The following is a 22,750-nucleotide window of genomic DNA, read 5'->3' as shown; positions in this document are numbered from 1 at the left end:
TCTGTTTGTGTGTGCTGCCCAGCTCGGGAGCATGTCTCCTTGCCAGCTCACTTAAGGGGGTACAGGGCGATCCCCCTCTGGATCCTCTGCAGCTGTGCTGGCTCCCTTCACCCTCCTCACTTACCTTGTGGGATCAGCTGCCACCTCCACCGCCGGTGAATATAGGTAGGGGGGCACACATATGCTGGATCCACATGTGTGCCCACTCAGCTTCCAAGCCACAACTGATAGGGGCTAGGGCAAACTATGGCTTTTAAAGGGCTGTGGTTTGAAACTCCCACGCTGCTCCCCTCAGCCAATCAGGCCACTCTGGGCTTCTCTGGAAGTGCCTGCCAGCTGCTCCACCCCCTAAGTCCCCTCCCATTGGGGAGTAATGGATCCTGGGGTTCCTGGAGGTGTACAGAGCCAAAGCCCCAGGGAACAGCCCCAGGAGTCCCCTCTCAGGAAGTGCCCACCCACCCCAAGCCTGCTCCCCTAGCCTGCGCACTGCCCGCCTGCGGCTCAGAAGCACAGCTCCCTGCCGGCTCACTTAAGAGCAACCTCAAAGCAGTAATAGTGCACCAGTGTCTGTTCAGGTGGCTGAAAGGTGCACTCCACCAGCACATGGGTCTGGACCAGGCATCTGTTGAAATGTGGTTGGCAGGGGTCCATCTAGCTGTTGTAGGCCATATAAGCCAGGGGGGGAATGGGTAGGTGAGGTCCCAGGTGAGGAGGGCTGTACATCACCCAGCTGGAGATGCAGCACACCTGGCACAAAGCACCTGTTCTTCATCAGGGCAGACAAGACAGAGTTGTAACAGATGCAGGCATAATAGGCACTGCCAAACCAGCTGGCACTGATGTTGGTGAAGGCACCCCAGTGGTCCATGGCAGCCTACAGCGTGACTGAATGAAAGCCCCACCAGCTGTAATATGGACAGTCACCATGGAGCAGACAGGTGACAAGGATACGTGTTTGATCCAGGGCCCCAGTACACTGTGAGAAGCCTGGGTACATCTAAAGGGTGTCATAGACCCAGAGCACAGTGTGCCCCAGCACACTCTGGAGGGCACCACAGACCTTCAAAATGGACTTCCTGGTGGTCACCTTGCCTATCCCAAAGAGGAGGTTGACCTAGCACATGCTGGTAGGTGTGGCCAGTTTGAGCAGGGTAATAGCTAGCCAGATATCCGCAGGGAGGGGCAACTGCATGGTGGTGGACTGCCACACCAGGTGTGGGTGGACCTGGTTGCTGGGTTCTTGGAATCTGGTCCAGGTCATCTGGAAGGAGTCCAGTCTCTGTTGATCATACCAAGTGTGCTGGACAATGTGGAGCCACCAGTGGTGGCTGGTAGGGTGAGCCCACAGATAGCCAGGCTGAAACCCCAGGAGCTCATAGATGTCACCCACGGAGGTATCCATGTGCACGTCATTGCTGTCCCTGTTGGGGTCTGGATGGCAGCCCAGGTGCTGGGTGGCATCAGCACAGGGGCAAGAGGTCTCAGATACAGTTGTGAGACTGGCCATGTGGCCACACAGCATGGAGGAGCAGACAAGGCCAGGGCTGACTGGGGCCAGGCAGCAGTCACTATGGCAGTGAAGCACAGCAAGCAGGGTGGCAAACAGAAGCCTGGGGAACAGGTCTTCACTGCCAGGGTCTGGGGGTGGGACACTTCTTGCACAGTGAGCACAAGCTCTGCAGACAGAATAGCAGAGGGCTGTGCCAGCATGCTGCAGACTGCTCTGGGCCAGAAAAGATCCTCATGGAACTGCCTTTTAAAGAGTACCCCTAGCACCCAGCCAACTGTGGCCAGAGCCTCCAACTCCTCCTGGCCACTACAGGGACAGGGCCAGAGGAGGCCTGGAGCAGACTCCTCCTATAAGCAGCAAATCTGTTCCCAAATGGCTGCATGTGTAGACTCCTGCCCAGGGCTGTTTTACTGCAGAGTAAATTACTGCATAGTAAACCCAAATAACATTAATTGCACATGTAGATGCACCCACAGTCCATCTTCATTATAGATTAACAATAGGAAAACAATGCAGGAATGACTCCATAGCCCAATAACTAATGCACTTATCTAGGAGGAGAAAGACTGGAGCTCCATGCCCTCCTCCAAAAAATGGCTTTCATTCAAAAAGGAAACAGTTGCAACAGGGGGGGACTGAGGGTGCATAAGACCAGAATACCATGAATCTGTGTCAATAGGGAACTCCTGGTTGACATGGAAGACAAATTCAAATCCAATCAGGTGGAGGTGGTTTGATCCTCACTCTATCATATTCAAGTAATCTATTTGCTATTTGTCCCTGGGGAAGGTTTGACTAGATGCACCCTAAGTTGCCAAAAAATGGTCATTTAGACAACCAGGAAAGAAGAGAATGTTACCTTATATGCCTATGCCCCTTTTAATTTAGGGTTAATGTCTAAGGAAAAATATAATTAATGGATACAGACAAATATTGGAGCACAAGAAAACAATGGGGTACTAAGCTTGAAGACCTGGCTGAATGATCACTCTGCTGTTATCATGCAATCACGTAGGGTTTATGTACTTGTTTGCCATTAGCAAACTCTGGGTTGGATAGAGGCAAAGAAAACTGAAACCAATGCAACTTACACTATGGGAGGTTTTCTTTGATTCTTTCAGAGTTAATTCAGCACAGAATTGTATAAAACTACACACACACATATTTTGTACTGGTGTAAATATACCATCTCTCCAAGCTATAAATGACTTTAATGGCCATATACCAGCTTATATCAGATGTAAAACATGCCACTGGCCTTCACTGGATATATATTTGCTTGCAACATCTGGTACTTTAAGATTTATTCACATTAGATTTGTATGTTTGTTTGTTTCTTTGCTGGGTTTTTGTGGTGTCAAATTGCAGTGATCTAACTTTAAGGCTGTAGTTGTGTATACCTTCTTCATTGAAGACATCTGAATGTCTTAATGTTTAAAAATTCTTTTATGCCTCTAAGATAAAGTATCATATCAAAAATCAACACAGTTATGTGGTTTATTGTTAATATATTTCAAGGTATGTAGATTGCATGATTTTTCACCAAAATCAATTATACAAACCCACAGGGGGGAAAAAAAAGAGTCAAAACAGACAAAAATACCAAGAATTATACAAATCATTGCAACAAGTGTTAAGGCTTACTTTAGAAGTGTGTATGTATTGATTTATGTGTAATTTTAATAAAAACAAAAGATAATTATGGTCAAATAATAATTATATCACCAATAAAAAAATAAATAAATGATGGACATATCTATTTGCTAGCCAAAAAAGGAAAATAGTCGAAGGACTGATTCTCATTTATAGTGATATTCAGTCTGAAATATTATTCCAGTAATTTGAGGCATTAAAATTGGTGCAAATGTAATTCGTGGTCACTCTATTTTAATAACTTTTTACTTCAACTTAAACAAGTCCAGAGTCTCTTTAGCTCACAATCATTGAAGACTACAGTGTCTTCTGATTATTTTCTTCAGGGCCTCCTTGAAATCTTTGTTCCTCAGGCTGTAAATGACAGGGTTCAGGACAGGGGTGACCACTGTGTAGAACACAGAAATAACCTTATTGAGCTCTGAGGACAGGCTACTGGTGGGACGGACATACATGGAGATCATTGTGCCATAGTAAATGGCAACCACAGCAAGGTGTGAGCCACAAGTAGAGAAGGTCTTCCTTCTTCCTGAGGCAGAGGGGATCTGAAGGATGCTTAGAATGATAAAGATGTATGAGACCAGTGTCAGTAGGAAGCAGCTGATGAGGATAAGGATGGAGAGGATAAAGATGAGGACCTCAGTGATGGATGTGTCTGAGCAGGACAGCTTGAGCAATGGAGAGATGTCACAGAAGAAGTGGTTGATTTGATTGGGGCCACAGAAATGTAACCTGGAGATTAACAAGGAGGGTAAAAGACCAGTGAAGATACCAGTCACCCAAGATACCACAGCCAGATGGGTACAAGATGCAGTGCTCATGATCACTGTGTAATGCAGTGGGTCACACACAGCAAGGTACCTGTCATATGCCATCACTGCAAGGAGGAAGCACTCCGTGGCCCCCAGGAAGACAAAGCAGTAGAGTTGTGCAATACATCCAGCAAAAGAAATTGTATTCTTCTTCATCAGGAAGCTCGCCAGCATCTTTGGCACAATGGTGCTTGTGTACCAGATCTCCAGGAAGGAGAGGTTCTTGAGGAAGGAATACATGGGTGAGTGGAGCCGGGACTCAAGCCTCACTACAAAGATAATGATGATGTTTCCTGTAATGGTTAAGATGTAGATAACCAAAAACATCATAAAAAGCAGCATCTGCCAGCGAGGGGAACTATGGAACCCAAGGAGCTGGAATTCTGTAACCCTAGTGCCGTTGTCCATCTTGCTGGGAGAAGCCAAGATTTACCTGCAGATATCATCATCATTATCAGTATCATACTACATAAAGATAGCCATAGTTAATGCTCAGACTTGAGGGTTAACCTCACCAAAAGTACTAACTCCTTCCTTCCTTCCTCATTCTTTACCTATCCATATATTGACTTTCCAGTGGGTGCATCTACATGTGCCCCTACAGTGCCATTGTAAGTGCACCATCATTTAGTACTTGCTTTTGGAAGTACTAAATGACAGTGCAGTAACAGCCTGTACTGCACTGTGCTGGTGGTGCATGGTTATCTTTAGCTACTATGTCGCTACCTGTCCTTTAAAATGTTTGTTTACCAGACTAACAGTACACTATCAACCAATGATATTATAAGGACTGTATCTTACCATAAATTTGAGTAAAATATAGATATCTGTCTGACTATAGAATGTCATACTCTTTCTATCTATAGCATCTCATCATCACATATTCTTATGTATTTCTAGATCTCTTCCTCTCTCTCTCTGTCTTCATACATTTATTCACAGAAAAGCGATGGGATACTCAAAGATGTTCAAAAGGTTGACTATCAATGGAAGCTGAATTCCTAATTTTTTCCTCGTCCTTTAAGAAATCCCAACCTAGCTTTCCAATGTTACTGTTTTTAGGTACTCATATAACAATACAATTACTTAGAGAATTATCTTTTACAGCAAGTTACCAACTCAAATATTAATACTGTGGTTAAGATTTCCAAAGTTCCATGAGCTATATGAATATCCATTAAACATACAGAAACAAAACTTTATCTGAAAAGTTAGGTCTTCAGATATAGAAGCACATAACTAACTTCAGATAACAGAGTTCAGCATTTTTAAAATTTTGCTAGAAGAAAGATAATACTTCAAAGACTTTTAGTAGATACATGAATATGTGTGTGTGTGTGTGTGTGTGTGTGTATACACACACGCGCACATACATATTTGAAGCCAACTTCAACATTCCTTTGCATCTCATCTTTGTTGCAAAGTAATAATTAAATTACATTAATTAATTTCCCGAAGAGTGAGTCTATCCCATCATGAATGAATCCCCAAAAAACAGTTAATGTAAAAAGTGTGTAAGGGAGGTGGTGGGTGGAGAGAAATCCAGGTTCCTTCTCATCCTCATTGTTTTTTTATGACTCTAAGTATAAAGCTGGCAGTGTGTTACAAAAGTAGATGTACTAATGGATTGTCAGGTCTCAAGAAGGGTGGAATAGCACAACAGTGAATCACCCAAGTCTGTGTAGACATATAATTGGTGAGATAGAATCTGGTCCTTAGTCACAAACTTTCATAGGTACAAACACACTAATGTAATATTGCAGAGCAAACTGCACATATGGTCTCAAACATATTTATAGTCATAGACATGCACACAAAAGCTCATTCATGTACAGTTACACATGTTCACACAGTCTTACCTGCCTGCATACATGGAAACACTTGCATCCACCTGACAACACACACAAATTAACTCATACACAGGTATACACATATACAAATAAATGAATGAAAACATGCTTAGATTCACATAGTCATAAACAATCTCTCTTATACACTCAATAATTCTGGAATGCTCACTCAAGGTCTTACTCATACCTGCACACACACACACAAGTGTACCACTTATAAGTTAAAAATTCAAATTGCATAAGAATCCACACAGAAATATTCTCAAAGGCACACAGATATCCACATCACAAAAGAAGACTTACATATATATTCACTAAAGTTCTTCATTTAATCTAGGATAAAAGAGTATGGATGGGAATGTTTTTTCATCAATAATTGACTATAGTAGCAAAGACTCTACCACTGTCACAATTAACAGCAATGCAGCTGATGCATCTACGGTTTTCAGCCCTCTCTCCCATAGCTGCATTCACATTGTACTGTTATCTGTCTATCTGCCTGTCTGTATGCACCTTAGTAAGCATAGCCATTCTGAATATGCATAACACTGTTTGCTTAATTTTTTTTTTCACATAGCTACTTTCCTAACTCATTTAACCTACTGAGGTTGAAATTATGCTCCCATCCACATATAAACATAATAGCCCAATAATTAGTCTAATAATGTACTTAGTTCCCTCTGAGCTATGAAAAAGGCTAGAATCTGTAAAACAGTGATAAAAAGCTTTAGACCATGTTCTGAATCCAAAACATGCAACTTGATGTAATAACTATTCTAAGTATGACACCATAGACAGACTCCCCCAAATCACCTTTGTAATGATCAGTATTCAGCCTTTCTCAGCTTAGCACACCCAAAGAATGGCTCTGAGTTGCATTGAACCTTGATTTCAACCCCCAGTTAGCTTTTATGAGAACTAGTCTCTGTTGTACTATCAGAATTCCCAAGGCAGAAATACTTAAAGCAAGACCTCAGCTGCTCCCTTTTAATGACAAAATAGATGTAGCAGGTAAAATACAGGGTAGAAATGAGCATAATGCTAGATCAAAAACCAGTTCAATGCCTCAGTATTTTAATACAAGCTCTTTTAAAGAACATCATGCAGGAGGTTGCTGATCATGAATGATTCATGCCTCCTGAGGCTGGAGGGGGCACGGCAAATGCCTATGGTGGCAGAAGTGGTGTCAGTGGTGGTGGTGTGCTGGCAGTGAAAAGGGACTGCCTGCAGGTGGCCATGGTGATGTTGACGCCGAGGGCGGGCCGAGTGCAGACTGCCCGCAGGTGACCACAGTGATGTCAGTGGTGAGGGCAGGTTGAGTGAGGCCCGCCTGCAGGCAGCCATTGGCAGAAAAGGGGTGGTGTGAGTGGCGACTGCCCACAGATGGCAGCAGCAGCAGCAGCCAATCTCAGGGAGGGCACGTGCCCCTCCATACTTCCCCTATGCATCGCCTATGTTGCTGATATAAACATCATCCCTTCCTGATTGTTAGCTGCATTTCACAGCTTTTATACCTTCTGTGAGTTCTGTAGAATTAATACAGAATTTCCATCTCATCGGGCATGTCTAAACATGAATTTACACCTGCCTAAATTTAATATGCCTTAACCTAAGGTGCATTCAGGTGATTTAGGCATGTGTCTACATGTGTATTGCTTCAGAAGCCTTAACACAGCTTGCTGGGGGTATGTGTCGCAGGCTGCCCTGGGCAGCACCCTGGACAGCTCCCAGAAGCCTGCTGCAGCACGGCTGGTGATGCAGCCCAGAGCTGGCCAAGGGGGTGGGAGCCTCTATTCCCCCAAGCTGTGTTTGTCCCAACCCCGACCCCAGCTCTGGCTCTAATCCCCGTCCCCATGTTCTTCCCTCCCCAGGCTCAGACAAGAGCAGGCCGGAACTGAGCCTGCGGGGCCCCACACTACCATCAGTAACCTCCAGAAAGAAGAGGCAGTGGGTGCTGTTCTTCAAAGTTTAGATGCTGGTGCAGTGGTTTCATCAGCTGCAGTACCTGCTGGGGTGCTCACCGACTTGGGACTCAGTTTGCAGGAGGCAGCATGAGGGCTCCTATCAAAGCACAAGGGAAACCCCTTATTAGTGGCTTTCCCATGCCTCTCCCTCAGGCATTCTGCCCCTGCAGGACTGCATTGCCTGGCCAGCAAACCTGCCCTATCTGCCTGCCTGGGGTTTGGGTGCCCTTAGAATCCATCCAGGATATCAGGTGGACTGGGACAGTGTCTGCCCCCAGCACCTGGCACAGCTTTCCCTGGTGTTCCCTGCCAGCTCTGGAGTGGGCACAGAGAAAGAGAACATGCCCATTATCACTGCTGTCTGTAGCCAAGCCTGGTTCTTGGTACATCCTGATTGTAAAGGGGCAGGAGTGGCTCTGGAGATCCCCTGGCTTAGCTGGAGACAGTGGCAGCAGTGGGCAGGAGAGGGGGAACATGGGAAAGGATGGTTGAGCATCTGTACAGTAGAGTACTAAAGGGGGAGGAGACAGGAGAGAAGATTGTTACCTGCTTGAGGGACTTAAAAAATATCCCCCACTTCTATTCCTTTAGTGTGGTCTGTCCAACTTGGTGTAAGGGAGGAAGGCTGGGATTTGGGGTTCAGCCACTCCTTTAGCACAGGAATGCTGTTCCTATACCCCTTTTCCAAAATCTTGCATCTGCCCATGGGGAGAACCACTATTTACATATTTTGTTTCTATTTTCAGATTTTACTTTTTATTTGGTGAGTATGTCAAAATGCCTAAGAAAATACATTTTAATAATTTGTCTTTAGAGTCCCCCTTTTTTTCTTCCCAGTTTGGAAAGAGTGAGATACAGGCAGTCCTTGGACTTATGACACAATTGGTTCCTGAAAACCACCTCTTAATTCAAATCGTTGTAACTCAGAACCAATTTTCTCATAAGAAACAATGTTACAAATGGGGGATTGGTTCCTGAACCAAGGCCCAATACTCTATTTTCACTAAAAATACTCCAGAATTTATTATAGATGAGTAGTGTAGCTACATTAATGTATTTATATTGTAAATAGCAATCATACTGATTTGGAAGGACTTCTTTAAGGTGACTTTGCTGTTTGAAAGGCTCTTGGTTGAACTTTTTGAAGGGATCTTGGCTGGAGTCTTCTCTGGAGTCTTGGCTGCAGGTTTTTCTGGACTCTTATCTGCTTTCTTAAAGAAAGTGTCCAAGGAAGTTTGGAGAGGTGTTCTCCAGGGAGATGAGTGATGCAGCAAACTTGTTCACTGGCGTGGCATCGCATCGGATCAAGCATTGTAAAGTTGAAACTGATGTCATAAAGTTGAAACAGGCTGTCAATTTATAAATATTGTAAGTTCAGAATGCTGTAACTTGAAATGTTGTAAGTAGAGGACTGCCTGTACTGTGAAAAAAATAGACTTTCCAAAATTCATTGATTGTTAATGTTTCCCTTTGGGAAACCTGAATGTTTCATTATAAAATTTTGAAAGGGAAATTTCTTGTTAAAATTCCTGTGGAGGCACATTTTAATTTTCCAGTTAATTGTATTAGAAAACTTCAGTGCCAAAATAGGAGGCTTCCACAACAGTTTCAAAGGAGGTCAGCCTTGCAAGATAATTCAGGTTATGACATTTTCTAATGAAGCCACTAGATGGTAGCAACAGTGTATGCATGGGGACTGTGGATTACTCCCATATCCTCCATTCATCAAAAGCTGTTTCAGATCTCACTGCTCCACAGGGAAGAGACGGGTAATAGTAAAGGATCTGTGGGGCCAGCAGGAGAACATGTAAGAAGAAACCTGACTCTGAGGACATTTGGATTATAGACTAATACAATGTAATGACTTACAAGAAAATGCCCTCATTACTAAACTATAATGACCATGTTCTTTAATGAAAATAGCCCTGAATGCTGGATTCATTCCTCTCAGGGTGTTAGGCATTGTCACAGCATGGTGAATCAGAGTTCTGGCACTTATAAGGTGTCTCTAGATGCACAGAGATTTGTACAGTTATTAAAAAAAACATAAAGAACATGTTCAAGACATGGACTTTGCCCCCACCCTGTACCTGTGGCATATTAATAGGTGGTGGTATGGGCCATGACTGGCTGTAGGAAGTAGGTGTGCATAGGTAAGAAAAGCACCAAAGAGAGATGACTGAGGAGATTAGCTACAATTAGTCTTGCTGTAGAGACCAAGGAAGGAGGCATGGGCCAGATTAGGAACCAGAAGGTCATCTGAGGGCATGGGAGGGGGAAAGGCAGGGAGCAGGAGCTGGGTGTACCTAGAAAGACAGGAGCAGGAAGCAGGGAAAGAACTCCAAGGGTGGCTGTGGGTGTGAGGTCATCCAGCTAGGGTACAAGGTGAAAATCTTGTTGGAGGGCAGGTCTGGGATAAGGTAGAGGTGGTGAGCAAGGTCATACCTCCTTGAGGAGAAACAGCCTGAGGGAGTTTTGATCAGGAGGCCACGCCAACATTAGATGTATGGCATCCTGCCTACTATATCTAGCGACCAGAGGTCTCAGGCAGTTGTAGGTTTGCATGTACCCTTGAGGGCAGGCCTCACTTTATGATGCTCTACAACCACCCCCTGGGTATACCACATTCTGAGCCCTGGGTCCAGGATAGAAACAGGCAGGAGGCCATGGCTAGGCACCTTCTGTATCTACTTGGCCTTCTATCTCTGCTCTGTGAGGCATCAGTCCCACCAAGACCTCTGTCTCCTCCTCAGTGAGAGTGAAGGTTACCAGATATAGGCTGAATGCCATACATCTAATGGTGGCCTTCTGGTCCAAGCTCCCTCTCTCTGGCTGCCTCTCCTCAAAGAGATGTTATCTTTTGTGCCATCCCAGCATGACACACTTCTGCTCAGATTCTACTGATTGTCCATGGTCCCCCCACCGTGCTGACCCATTGCCATACTGCTCCTCATAGTCTTCTTCAGTGAGGGGAATGTCAAAAAAACCCAACCCTTTCTAATTAGCTTCTCCAGGTGCTGGCCCATACAGTGGTTTACAGTCTGAAGTTCCCTTGGGAAAAGTTGGGGCAGCTAATATAGGCGGTACAGCACTGCCTAAGCCTCCATCAAACTATCTGGCTCCATCAGTTGTGGCATCAGCCTTTTCAGCATTGGACAGCCTGCATGCAAACCCCTTTGGGGTGAGCTTGAAAGTCAAGCTTGGCTTTAGGCCTACTGAGATCCTGCTAGCCAGACTTTGCCTGTGGATGAGCTCAAACTCTAGCTGTCCACAATATGCCTGATAGTGGGAAAAGGACAATTTGGTCATCCAGAGCAACAGAATTTTAAACCCCCTCTCCTTCCCCTCTGCTTTAGTGTGCAGTCCTGGGGCCAGCATCTGGCCATGTCTCCACCCACTCTGCTCAAGTTGGAAGTGGGTAAAGCTTGGCACAAGCTGCTGTACCCTACCAGGCAGACCCTGCCTAAAGTCCTGGGTTGGGGGAGGGGGCTTAAAGCCTCATTCTGCCTCCCTGGCCCAAGAATCTGGCCACCCCACTTCTTCCACTACAGTGGCAAGTGAGGGGAAAGCGTGGCAGCAAATGCTCTGCCCCCAGCAGACAGACTTGGCTGCAGTCTGGAGCCAGGTTTCCTACCCCATCCCCTTCTCAGACAGCCAGAGCAATGATAGTGTTTTGGCTAGTGAGCAGAGGGGCAGGGCCAACCCTGCTGTCTGTAGCAGACAGCACAGCCCAGCCCAAGGCTGCAAAGCATCCTGGGATGCTGGGGAACTGATAGTTAACTTGAACTAGGAAGGGGTCTAAATTGGCTTGACCTAAATCAGTTAAGTCTGATACTACATTCAACCAGGTTTGTCTTAAATCAGTTTTGACCATTCTGAAAGCAGTTTATGTGCATTGAACTTCTGTTCTGTTACAGGTTCAAACTAATTTCTGATCATTTAAACCTATTTCTGTGTAATTTCTGTCCCTAGCTGTAGAGGGAAACCAAAGACGCTTGGAATGTTTGTACTAGGAACTCAAATACTGACAGGAGATATACTTCTTGTCTATTAAAATATTAGTGCTGGGGTCATAAAACCCAAGGGAGGGAGGAATGCTTCCATAGTGAAGGACAGTGTAGCTATAAGAGGAAGTGGGTATAAAAAGGAAAGCACCCTATTTAGGCTGGAAATCTGAAGCAAGTTTCTAATCAGGGGATTGTGGTACTGGGATGACCTCCCACAAGGAACAGTGAGAAGAAAAAGAAGCCTTTATAAGATGGAGTGTTATTTTTTTATTAAAGGGTTAATATGCTGTGAGAGAACTCTAGTCCTATGTGCTCCATACCTATTACCAGTACTACTTTGCATTATATAGGAATCTGATCCTCTGATCCTCCTGTGTGTATAATTTTATAACACTGACAGTATTCTAAGGCATAGCTTGGGTTGATGAGGTTATTCCTGCCACCCCCGTCCCCCACCAGAGCATGAGTAACAAATGCTCTAGAGTAAAATATCCCAATGGATGTTAACATAGATATAAATATAAAGCAGCATTGGTACAGAGCATGTTGTGAATCTTGTTGCATTCATCACATCAATTGCTCTTGCCAGTAAGTATAACTAATTTGTTTTTCTCTGAAAAAGTTTTCAAATTAAAATGCAGAGAGCCTTCAAAATGCAATTATGCAAAATGCAACTAAACAGCCATACAAAAAAATTAAGTAAAATTGGGCTGGGAACTGACAGTAACATTGAACGAGTGTATATGATTGCCTGAAAATCTCTGAAACTGAAATATTTTGATATTTTGAGGCAAAGCTTCTCAAAGAGGGATATTTTAAGGCAAAAAAGTTACTGAAAAAAACAGCTTATGGTATTCTAAAGAAAATTAAAATACCCCCCTCCCCCCCAGTTTTTATTAAAACAGTTCAGTCATCTCCAATTTCATCATACGTACTGATAAGTTTAGTATGTGTGGACATAATTATACAGGCTAGAGTCTAACTGGAATAAATCTGTTAGAGCTAAATTGAACTTGTATTAGATACCTACTTACTGCAAAAACACATACAGTGCTTTACGTCAGCTAAGGATCAGGTCTCAGGCACAAGTTTTGTTATATAAATTCTCCTACTTAAATTTATATTTTTCTTCCTTTTTTGAATAAGGAGATCTGTTTGAGTCTCTGCGTATGAGACAAGCAAACTGTTATATTTAATTGGACAATTGTCTAATTAGGATAGATGTTAGAAAAGCTTTCAAGCATGAAGTCTAGTAATCACTGGGTTCAATAAATGCAGGTATACAGTGAAGGAGAAGAACTAAACAATAAGTCTTATTGTGGAGCAGTTGGCAACCTCTGCAAGCCCTTTGGTCCTCTCTAGCCGTTGTTCTATAACCAAGGGACTATCTCCCAATTCCCCCAGTCTCCTGTTAAGGAGCATTTCTAAATTATTACTTCTGTCACTACACAAAGTGCCCTTCTTCAGGTCTGAGATATAAGGCTGTTTGCAGATGTGGGGAACCTCCCCCCCACCACCAAAAAAAAAACCTGGAGCTTTACTTTCAGCTCAGTGCACACCTGCGCTGACTGCAGTGCATGCCAACACTGCAGCATTGCATTAGTTTGACCCGGCTTGCCCAAAGTCTGTATTAATTGGCTACTTCAGTGGGGCTTTTTGGCACTTTTATCTAATACCAAATTGAATTAGCTATTTGATGAAAGTGCCAAAAAGCCCTGATAAAGCATCATATCTATACAGACACTGGGGAGGTGGGTTGAACTAGTGCACTTCCGCTTCTGGTAAAGGGCTGTTTTGTTTTTTTGTTTTTTTCACGTCTGTCAGTGCCCTTAAAGATATTACCAAAAAAAGATAAACCACTAAAATGGGTAAGGGAAAACAGATCTCTTCTTATAAAAGAAAATTAAAGGAGCTTGACTCAGTTTAGGAAAAGTGACACTGAGAGGGGATATAAGCACCCTATGCAATTACATAAATAGGAAGAATGTTAAGAAAAGTGATGGGCAGACAAGGTTCTTTGGGTAAATGTGATTTTTTTTTATTCAAACAACTAAATAGTTGTAAAATTTGTTCTTTGTAAGCTTATGGGTACAAATATCCTTCTTCAGGCAGACTCTCCCTGTGCCTGAAGAAGGGTGTTTGTACCTGAAAGCTTGCAAAGAACATTTTTTTCCAACTATTTAGTTAGTCTAATAAAAGATACCACAATTACCAAAAGAACCTTGTCTGCCTGTGTCCTTAGACTAAAACAATGACAACCAACACCCCTGAAAGGAAGATGATGAGATTTTTAGACAAAAAAACAAGATCAGCACAAGATTAAATGGTCTGGAAAATGGAAGATATGAAAAGTGGTTGGGCAAGAAGCCTACATACTATTAAGATCAAATTGGATAAGTTTATTAAAGGAATGATATAATAGGACAAGAATGTCTGCCTCCTCAAGCAGAATATGAGACATGCAGTCATGTAATTGCTGTCACCAGCTCCGACTATAAAGGTAGCATGGTTGTATCGAAGACATCTGGTAACCATATGGTTGCCAGTTGCGGCCAAGGAAGAACTTTCCCCCCTTCATGAGTGCTACTGGCATCTGTGGGTTTTAGTGTTTTTGTTTGTGTCTTGTTTTGCTTTGTTTTTTGTTTGTTTTCCCTTTCTTGAGACATTGGGATTTTAGCCTGGGAGGTGGGGGAGGTTGCTTGACATATACTGTTTCTTCCACTAATACTACAAGACACAAGATTCCTTGTAAGAGGGTCTTGTTTTCCATCTTAGGGTCAGAACAATGATCAGATTCAGGTCTGATGAAGAAATGTACATCTTAAGTCAGATCAGCATGGACTGGAGGAAATGGAGGTTTGCCTTCCTGTGTAATATGAGGCAAAATGTCCTTTTCCTTTCATCTGAGCATGTATTAACTTACTTCCTTATTGCTGAAAGTAGCAGACCTTTGGCCATGCCCTTGTCTCCCTTGTCTTGATGCCTCAAGAAGCCACTTCCAATCTTATGTTCCTATGTTAATATTCATTTCTTCCTCTTTCTATCTGTATCTGTCTCCATTCACACTCATCTAATTGTCGACCAACTGATTGACTTGTGTGCCTGTCTGTCAACTATGTTTAATTTTTTTTTCATTCTGTCTCGGAGAGGTTTCTAGTGGCCTGGTCCAAGGTCATTGTACCCTATACAAAATCTCCCATTCACTTCAAAAGATTTTGGGTATATATATGACAACCATTCATTCTAGCTGAAGGTAAAACAGAATGTGACTGGAACAGCAGGGTTGACCGCCTTCTCTATTAAATTTCACAGGCTCAAGTATAGCAGTGAGTAGGTCACTTAACTTCCCTGTGCTTTATTTCCCCAAGGGGATATTGAGCTGTACTTCTTTTGTCTTTTGGATTCAGTCTGAGGAATGAAAAACACTGTGTAAAGGCTAAGTATTACTACAAGAACACTGTTATCACAGCATCTGAGTGTCTCCAACACTCCCCTAAAAAATCCTGTGTTGTAGTAGTTGGTTTCAAGAAAAATATTCAAATAAATCTTTTTTAACATATAACCTACACCTTTTCTCCCAGAACCAGCTGGGGAAGACTTGGATGCACACTATATGCAAGGAAAAGGGCTCCATGGGTCTGGAAATGTGTATGGGGAAGGGACACAGTGGTGGCAACATTAAATGCCACAGTTCTGGGACCCATGGCAATTAATGCTGCCACTGTTCCCTCCTTTCCCTCACCCCATGTCAAATTTGTGGACTTGTGGGGAGCTCTCTTCCCCAACCACGCATTAGACTGGGATATTGTATGTGGTTGGTCTATGGCTGGACTTGGTGCACTGGATACAACCCAGCAAATTACCCCAGACCCAACATGTGGACCCTGAGCCAGTGCACAATCTGAGACTCAGAGTGTGGCCTCCAATTCAGTACACACAATCAGATCCATCGTGCAGTCCCAGAGCTGGTGTGCTGGATCAGGCCCCGACACACAGACCAAGGTTTGGCATATTGGATTGGGCCCTGCCACATGGCCCTGGTGCAGCCATTCTGGATTGGGTGCTGCTGCACAGCATGTCAGATTAGGCAAGGCCCAGTGGGTGGCCCCTACCCCTAGTGAGTTGCACCCATCCCTAATGTGTGGCCCCCAGCCTGAGGGACCCCAGAACTCTGGTACTTACCCTCAAAAGTAATATATATAATATTTCCTTCTTGGGCCTTTTGAAAAATATGTTATGTGATATAGTGAGCGATGTGTTATATGGAAGAAAATTTGGTTCATATTAATTTTATATGCTTATTTGTACTAAGTATATTGGTTTAACAATTTTATTTATTACCCACCTCTTCACATGGCAGAAATACACATTCAAATTAACACATGGATAAAAGAAACCAAACCATCTTGTTGGAATTCATAGTCTTAGGATTTGCTAGCCTTCAGCAAATCCAGCTGTTGATTTTCACTGGACTTCTGCTTATTTACCTCTTCACACTCCTGGGGAACATCTTTATTATCATTGTTTCTTTGCTAGACCAAAAACTTCATACCCCCATGTATTTTTTCCTTGGCAACCTCTCCTTCCTGGATATTTGCTATACCACCACCACCATCCCTCAGATGTTGATTCACCTTCTCTCAAAAAGGACCAACATTTCTTACATGGGCTGTGTGATGCAGCTGTATTTCTTCTTCTCCTTCGTGGGCACAGAATGCCTCCTGTTGGCAGCAATGGCCTTTGATCGCTACGTTGCAATTTGCAACCCGCTACGTTACACAGTAGTCATCAGGAAAAGCATTTGCTTGCTGCTGGCAGCTGCTTCCTGGTTAAGTGGTTTCATGAACTCCGCAGTACACACCACCTTTGCCTTCCAGTTACCCTTCTGTGGGAACAACCGCGTTGACTACTTCTACTGCGATATCCCACCACTGCTTGAGTTGTCGTGTGGGGACACCTCTCTCAACAAAATCCTGCTACTCTCCATTGGTCTGTTCATTGCCTGGACACCCTTTTTCTGCATCCTTCTGTCATACACCTATATCCTCTCAACCATACTGAAAATCCCTTCCTCCCAAGGGAAGAGGAGAGCATTCTCCACCTGCTCATCCCATCTCACTGTGGTCATCCTCTACTATGGAAGCTCTATCTTCTCTTACCTGAGACCCAGTTCAAGCTACACACCGGGCAGTGCCAAGGAGATCTCAGTGTTGTATAGTACCTTGACACCAATGTTAAACCCCATCATTTATACCCTGAGGAACAAAGATGTGAAAGAAGCCTTGAGAAAACTCATATATCAGCCGTGAATTTATCTCTCTGTTACTCCTTTACTTGTACTGTTTTTATTCCTCTCCCTTGTCATCATCTACTTAACAATTATCAGAGTAGTTTTTCCCTGTCAGTTTTTCTTCCTCTACTGATGATGCTATTTCTTCTTTCCCTTTGTCAACATCTTTAATTTGTTCATCAGTTTGTGCTGTCTTTGTTTCTTTTCTTCATGATTGCAATCTCCATCTTTTTCTGCTACATTCTCTACCATCTTTTCCTCCTCACCTTCTTCCTCAGAATAATTATTTTCATTGCCTAATTCTTCTTCCTTCTTTATCATCTCTGCTTTTTCTGTTGCTGCTATTTTTCTCCACTTTATACTTCTCTTCTTCCTCCTCCTCCTTTTTCCTCTTCACCAAACAATTATAAATATATTATAGTGTGAAAACATAAACAATAGCCAACTAAAATTTAGATTTTTCCTCGTGTTACATTTTGAGGGGTGGTGAGAATAAAGTTATCTATCAAGGTATGTATGTATGTATGTATTTACATATGTATGTATGTATCATTGGGTATACTACTTTTTAGGGCAGGGATTCTCAACTAAGGTTTCATGGCACTTTGAGGTGCTCTGAGATACCTTAAAGGAAGCTGTGGAGTGGTGTGCAAACATGATTCACAAGATAAACCCAGAGATTTGAAATAGAAATCTATAATTGTAGTCTTTCTGAGTTCTTTGCAACAGAAAAACTGTTCCATTATTTTTCTGAACTAAAAAACTAATAAAAAATGAACTGCCAATTTGCACGGTGTTCCTTGAGTCTATCCCAGGGTGCCTTGAGTCTGAAAAAGGATGAGAATCACTTTACTGGGCTATTAGTGGAAGAGGCATGAGGACTTTCCTCTTTGCTCAGCATCAAGCACTCACTAGATGTGGATTTGTGTGACTTAAGTTTAAAAGGGCTCAATGTTATGCATATTATTCAGAAATTATTTTCCATTCTGGGTCCTAGTACAAGGTTCTGAGCATGAAAACTAGCTACACAAGTGGAAACAGCATCCACATTGTATGAAAGTACCATTAAGGCCTGGAAAGTGAGCAAGAATTTGGTACTTCATCTGTTCCTCAATAGTTTAACATGCACATAATCTCTGTACTATACCTTTCCTTATGGGTAGGAGTTCAGAAGTGCTATTTTCCTCATTTTGAAAATGCAAGAGTTGAGCCATAGAGGTCCAAATATTTAAAGGCCTGTAGGCACATAAAAATGGATATAAATACCCACCAGGTTCTGAAAAGTGCCCTAGTTGCTAAAGTTCTACTAATTATCTTTGAAGATCTCAGCCTCATTTTTTTTACATTTGTTCTGTCGTTCCTACTTGTAATATTAAAACGTACCCTTCTATAGTATCTGCCCTATATGAAAGAATCATACTAATAACATTTGCTTGTTGAATAATTAATTTCAATGTAAACATAATGATTTCCTTCCTCTCCTATCCCATGAAATGGTAAGCTTCTAGGATTTCAGAGACCATCACATACAGATAAAGTATGCCTTTAAACTTCAAAGTATATCAGACTCTTCCTTCTGCATTTTTTTGCAAAGAATGCCTCAAAAAATCAATGAGGTAAATAACTAATGTGTCTAGTCCCTGTTTTTTAATCTGATTGATAACATAATTTCAAAAAGGTTTTTTACCCAGTTGTTTATTTCTTATGACTCCCTTGGGTAAGCCATCGTTTTATCCACCTTTCAAATTATTCAAACCAAGACACAGAGAGAGAAGAAGATCTTCTATTGCTACCATAAATCTGTTTGAATATTTTTGTGGAAGTTATTGGCAGTGATGTAATCTAGAAGACAACATATTTTAGGGTGGGATTTTAAAAAACAGTCAGTGGGAATGGGAACAAAAGTGGGGAAAATCATTAAAATGATTGTCGCAATTAAAGATTTTTTTTTTTGCAAAAATCTAACTAGTCTAATAAAAGAGATCACCTCTACCACAAGTTCTGATTCCTTTTGCCTCTAGACCAATACAGCTACAACTTGAATACCTGACACATGGAAAATATAGGATTTGTGGTCCTAACTCACTCACTTCTGAGAATGCCATTATTGATCCCCAGGTCTACTTCCATCTTGGTGTAAAAGTTGATCCCCAGGTCTACTTCCATGCATTTATAAAAGTTTTTATGTATCGACTGGAATTTTCTGGAGATAAGAACCAAGAAGATCAGTGTAATTGTTCATTAAGTCTAGAACCATACCCTTAATATACATCTGCCAGATGCCACAACTAATGGTGAAGTAAAAGAAGAGAGTTACAGGCAATAACCTTTTGCTGGAATATAGGTTATACATCTGTGAGCTCCAACTCTATGCCATATCTCCAGTATGTCCCCAAAGGGTCCCCCCCCGAAGACATCTCACGCACCTGCTTGTGCTCACCCTTTCTTTCTTTTACCTGCCACACCTTGATATTAGGGCTGTGCAAAGCTTTGGACCACGCATCGGATCTGGCGAAGATTCAGCTGCTTTGGACACCAAACCAGAATTTCCAGATTGAAGTGCTTAGGCTTCAATCTTTAGGCTTTCCAAAGTGGTTCACAGCTTTGGAGCTGCTTCAGAGCCACTTCGGAGATCCGGCCATAGGGTATAATGGAGAATCAATTAAATATTTATAATGGTGTTGTTTTTGTCTGATTTGGATGAGCCTTACAGAAATAATAGTGTCTGCTGAGAGCATAAAATGTACCAAGTTTCATGAAGATAGGTGCAGAGATGTGGTGGGAACTGCACCCCAAATTCTTGAAAGTAAAACTCATTTCACATGTATGTGTTACACCACAGGGGGGTTAAGGCTGCAGGGATAGTGGCCCCTACAAACACCACAAAGTCTGCCAACTTTCAAGGAGACAGATGCAGAGATTTGGGGGAACTGTACCCCAAAGTGTTGAAAGCAAAACTCAAGTCATGTGTGTGTTAAGCCACAATAGGGTGAAAACTGCAAGGGTGGTCACCCCTGCTGAGACCACAAAGTCTGACAAGTTTCAAGGTGATAGATGCAGGGGGAGTCTGGCTTCTGGGGCCCTGCACTTCTGGCTGCTAACAGGCAAACCTCATGACATAGACAGCCCTGTGTGTGTTAAGGCCCAGCAGGATGAAAGCTGCAGGCCTGATAGCCCCTGCTGAGGCCACGAAGCCTCCAGCTGTCAAGGAGATCGGTGCAGGGATTCTGGGTTCTGGGGCTCTGCACTCCTAGCTGCTGACAGGCAAAACTCGTGACATGAGTGCTTGTACAATTGACTGTGTCTGCCTTGGGGCAGTTGATTCTCTGTATTGATTCTTTTCTCTCTTTAGTCTGTGGTTTTGTAGGTGTTAATCTGTGCTCGTTAACTTGTTACACTAGCTAGCTACTGTGTATTGAGCTGGTCCCTGAGTGAATCATGACTGATTGATAACTGGTAAAGCAGTAGCTTAGCAGCCAGGCCTGCAGTAGTTCCCCAACCCCCAAGACAGACACAGGTGCACAAGCACCCATGTCACGAGTTCTGTCTGTCAGCAGCTAGAGGTGCAGGGCCTCAGAATCCAGAGCCCTGCACCGATCTCCCTGACAGCTGGCAGGCTTCGTGGCCTCAGCCATGAGTTTTGCTTGTCTGCAGCTTGAGGTGCAGTTGCCTCCAACCCCCTGCACGTATCTCCTTGAAACTTGGCAGGCTTTGTGGCCCCAGCAGGGGCCAGCACCCCTGCAGTTTTCACCTTCTTGTAGTGTAACACGTAGACATGACATGAGTTTTGCTTCCAAGAATTTGCGGTGCAGTTCCTCCCAAACCCAGGCACCTATCTTCTTGAAACCTGGCAGGCTTCATGCTCTCAGCAGATGCTACCATTCCTGCAAGGTTCATCCAAATAAGACAAAAAACCATAAAGTTATAGCTATTTCATTGATTTCCCATTATACCCTACGTCCATATCTCCAAAGCAGCTCTGAATCATCGGAGCTGCTTCAGCTGAATCAAAGCGGGAAACCAATCCAGAGCTCCGGATTGGATCACTAGCATCTGAAGTGGCTGGATCCAAAGTCAAATTGAATAGATGCCTATTTGCACAGACCTACTTGATATTATCTCTCTGCTAATTTGGGAGGCTGCCCCCAGAATCTGTAATTGGGCTTAGTGAGTCTTGACTTGGATCATCTAATATACACACCACATCTGAAACTGGGAAACCACTCTTTAGGTGTCCTTTCATGTCTATGATCCAGAATGCTCACAAGCCCCCAGGTATCATCTGAGCTGCCTCACTGCTGCCTTTTCAGCCTGGATGTATAAGAGCAGGAGTGGATAGATGGCGCAGGTTCAGGGTGAGGCAGTAGGAGGGTTCACCTCAGATGCATCAAGAAAGTTGCACAGACATAACTTAAAAGAGTTTAAAAGCCCTTGAGTATCTCTAGCCATCAGGGGAATGAGGTACCGGAACAGCCTTCAAAAGAAGTAGTGGGAGCCTAGTTTTAAATTGAACTTTATTATTTTTATTAGTGGTATAACATGCTGTGGTGTCTTGTGATAGTGAGGGCTTGAACTCACTAACTTAGTCCTATGCGTTCTACACCTATGACTTATGCTGACTTGCACCACAGGATCTTTTGACTCACACAAAACCATTATTTATTCATAATTTTATAATACTGACAATGTGCAGGAAACTGTTTGGACTGATTATGTCATCCTTCTCACTGCCTCACAAGAGCGGGATTTAGAAAAGATGCTCTAGGGAAAAATATCCCAATGGATGCTAGCATAGATAAATATAGGCATAAAGCAGTGATAATACACAATTATGAATTTTGCTGAATTCATTACATCAATTTCTCTCACTGGTGAGTAAAGCTCATTAGTTTTTTTTTCTGTAAAAATATTTTCCTTCTCATATTGAAAACCCCAACCCCCCAGAACTGAATTTTTGACCAAAAGCTACTCTTCTCTCTTCAAACACTTTCTCTGATTTAATTGACAATAATTTTACTGATCTATTTAGTAAAGTTTAGTATTTCTGAAAATAATTGCCCAGGGTAGTTTTTAACTGAAATAAATCCCTTATAGCTCAACTGAATTTGATGCATGACATACCTTGGTAGTAAACATGCACCTACAGTGATTTACATCAGGTAAGGATCTGGTCTTGGGTATGAGTTTTTTGGTATAATGTCACCTATTTAATTCTGGGCTATTGCTGCTGCTTGTTGTTCTTTAAAGCTATTCAGTTCAATTCTATTTCAGTTTATTAAGGATTCTGGCTAAAGGTCATGCTCCTGAAAACAACGTAACAGACATACAACCATAATATAAATTTAAGCATAAATAATAGAAATGCAAATAATGATAATAAACTAGGGCCATCCATTATAAAAAATATTATTCCTACTCCTAGAATGAACATAATCAAGTACAAATATGGTGATAAATCAGATCATGACTCTATAAACATGTTTGCATAGGTCCACAATTAAAACAGTAAAAAACAAATATAGCGATATAGGTTATCAGTCATATCAACACTAAAGGATGTTTAGCTCTGATCACTTCAGCCTTATAAGCCAAAACTGCAAGATGGTTTACTAGATATGAAGCTGTTTGCTGGAGGAGCCATATTAATTTCTCTCTATTTGAGAA

The 22,750-nt window shown here is 42.7% G+C and overlaps 2 protein-coding genes across 2 annotated transcripts; one reads left to right on the top strand and one right to left on the bottom strand.

The window, feature by feature from the left end:
- Positions 1–1,114: 1,114 nt before the first annotated feature.
- LOC149862208 (olfactory receptor 11L1-like) lies at positions 1,115–4,383 on the bottom strand. Its single transcript, XM_090053877.1, has 2 exons — positions 3,465–4,383; positions 1,115–1,158 (listed from the first exon to the last, which is right to left on the bottom strand). Exons 1-2 carry the CDS (start codon positions 4,381–4,383, stop codon positions 1,115–1,117), a joined length of 963 nt encoding a protein of 320 aa, XP_089910003.1.
- Positions 4,384–16,178: 11,795 nt separating this feature from the next.
- On the top strand, positions 16,179–17,105 carry LOC149862207 (olfactory receptor 5V1-like). The gene has a single exon (XM_090053876.1). The coding sequence runs from the start codon at positions 16,179–16,181 to the stop codon at positions 17,103–17,105; it is 927 nt and encodes a 308-aa protein (XP_089910002.1).
- Positions 17,106–22,750: the final 5,645 nt, after the last annotated feature.

The sequence above is a fragment of the Crocodylus siamensis genome, chromosome 6 (genome assembly GCF_052110815.1).
Source record: "Crocodylus siamensis isolate JL-2025a chromosome 6, ASM5211081v1, whole genome shotgun sequence".
Lineage (NCBI taxonomy): Eukaryota > Metazoa > Chordata > Crocodylia > Crocodylidae > Crocodylus > Crocodylus siamensis.
The sequence above is the reverse complement of the archived record's forward strand: the minus strand, read 5'-3'. Positions and strand labels throughout refer to the sequence as shown.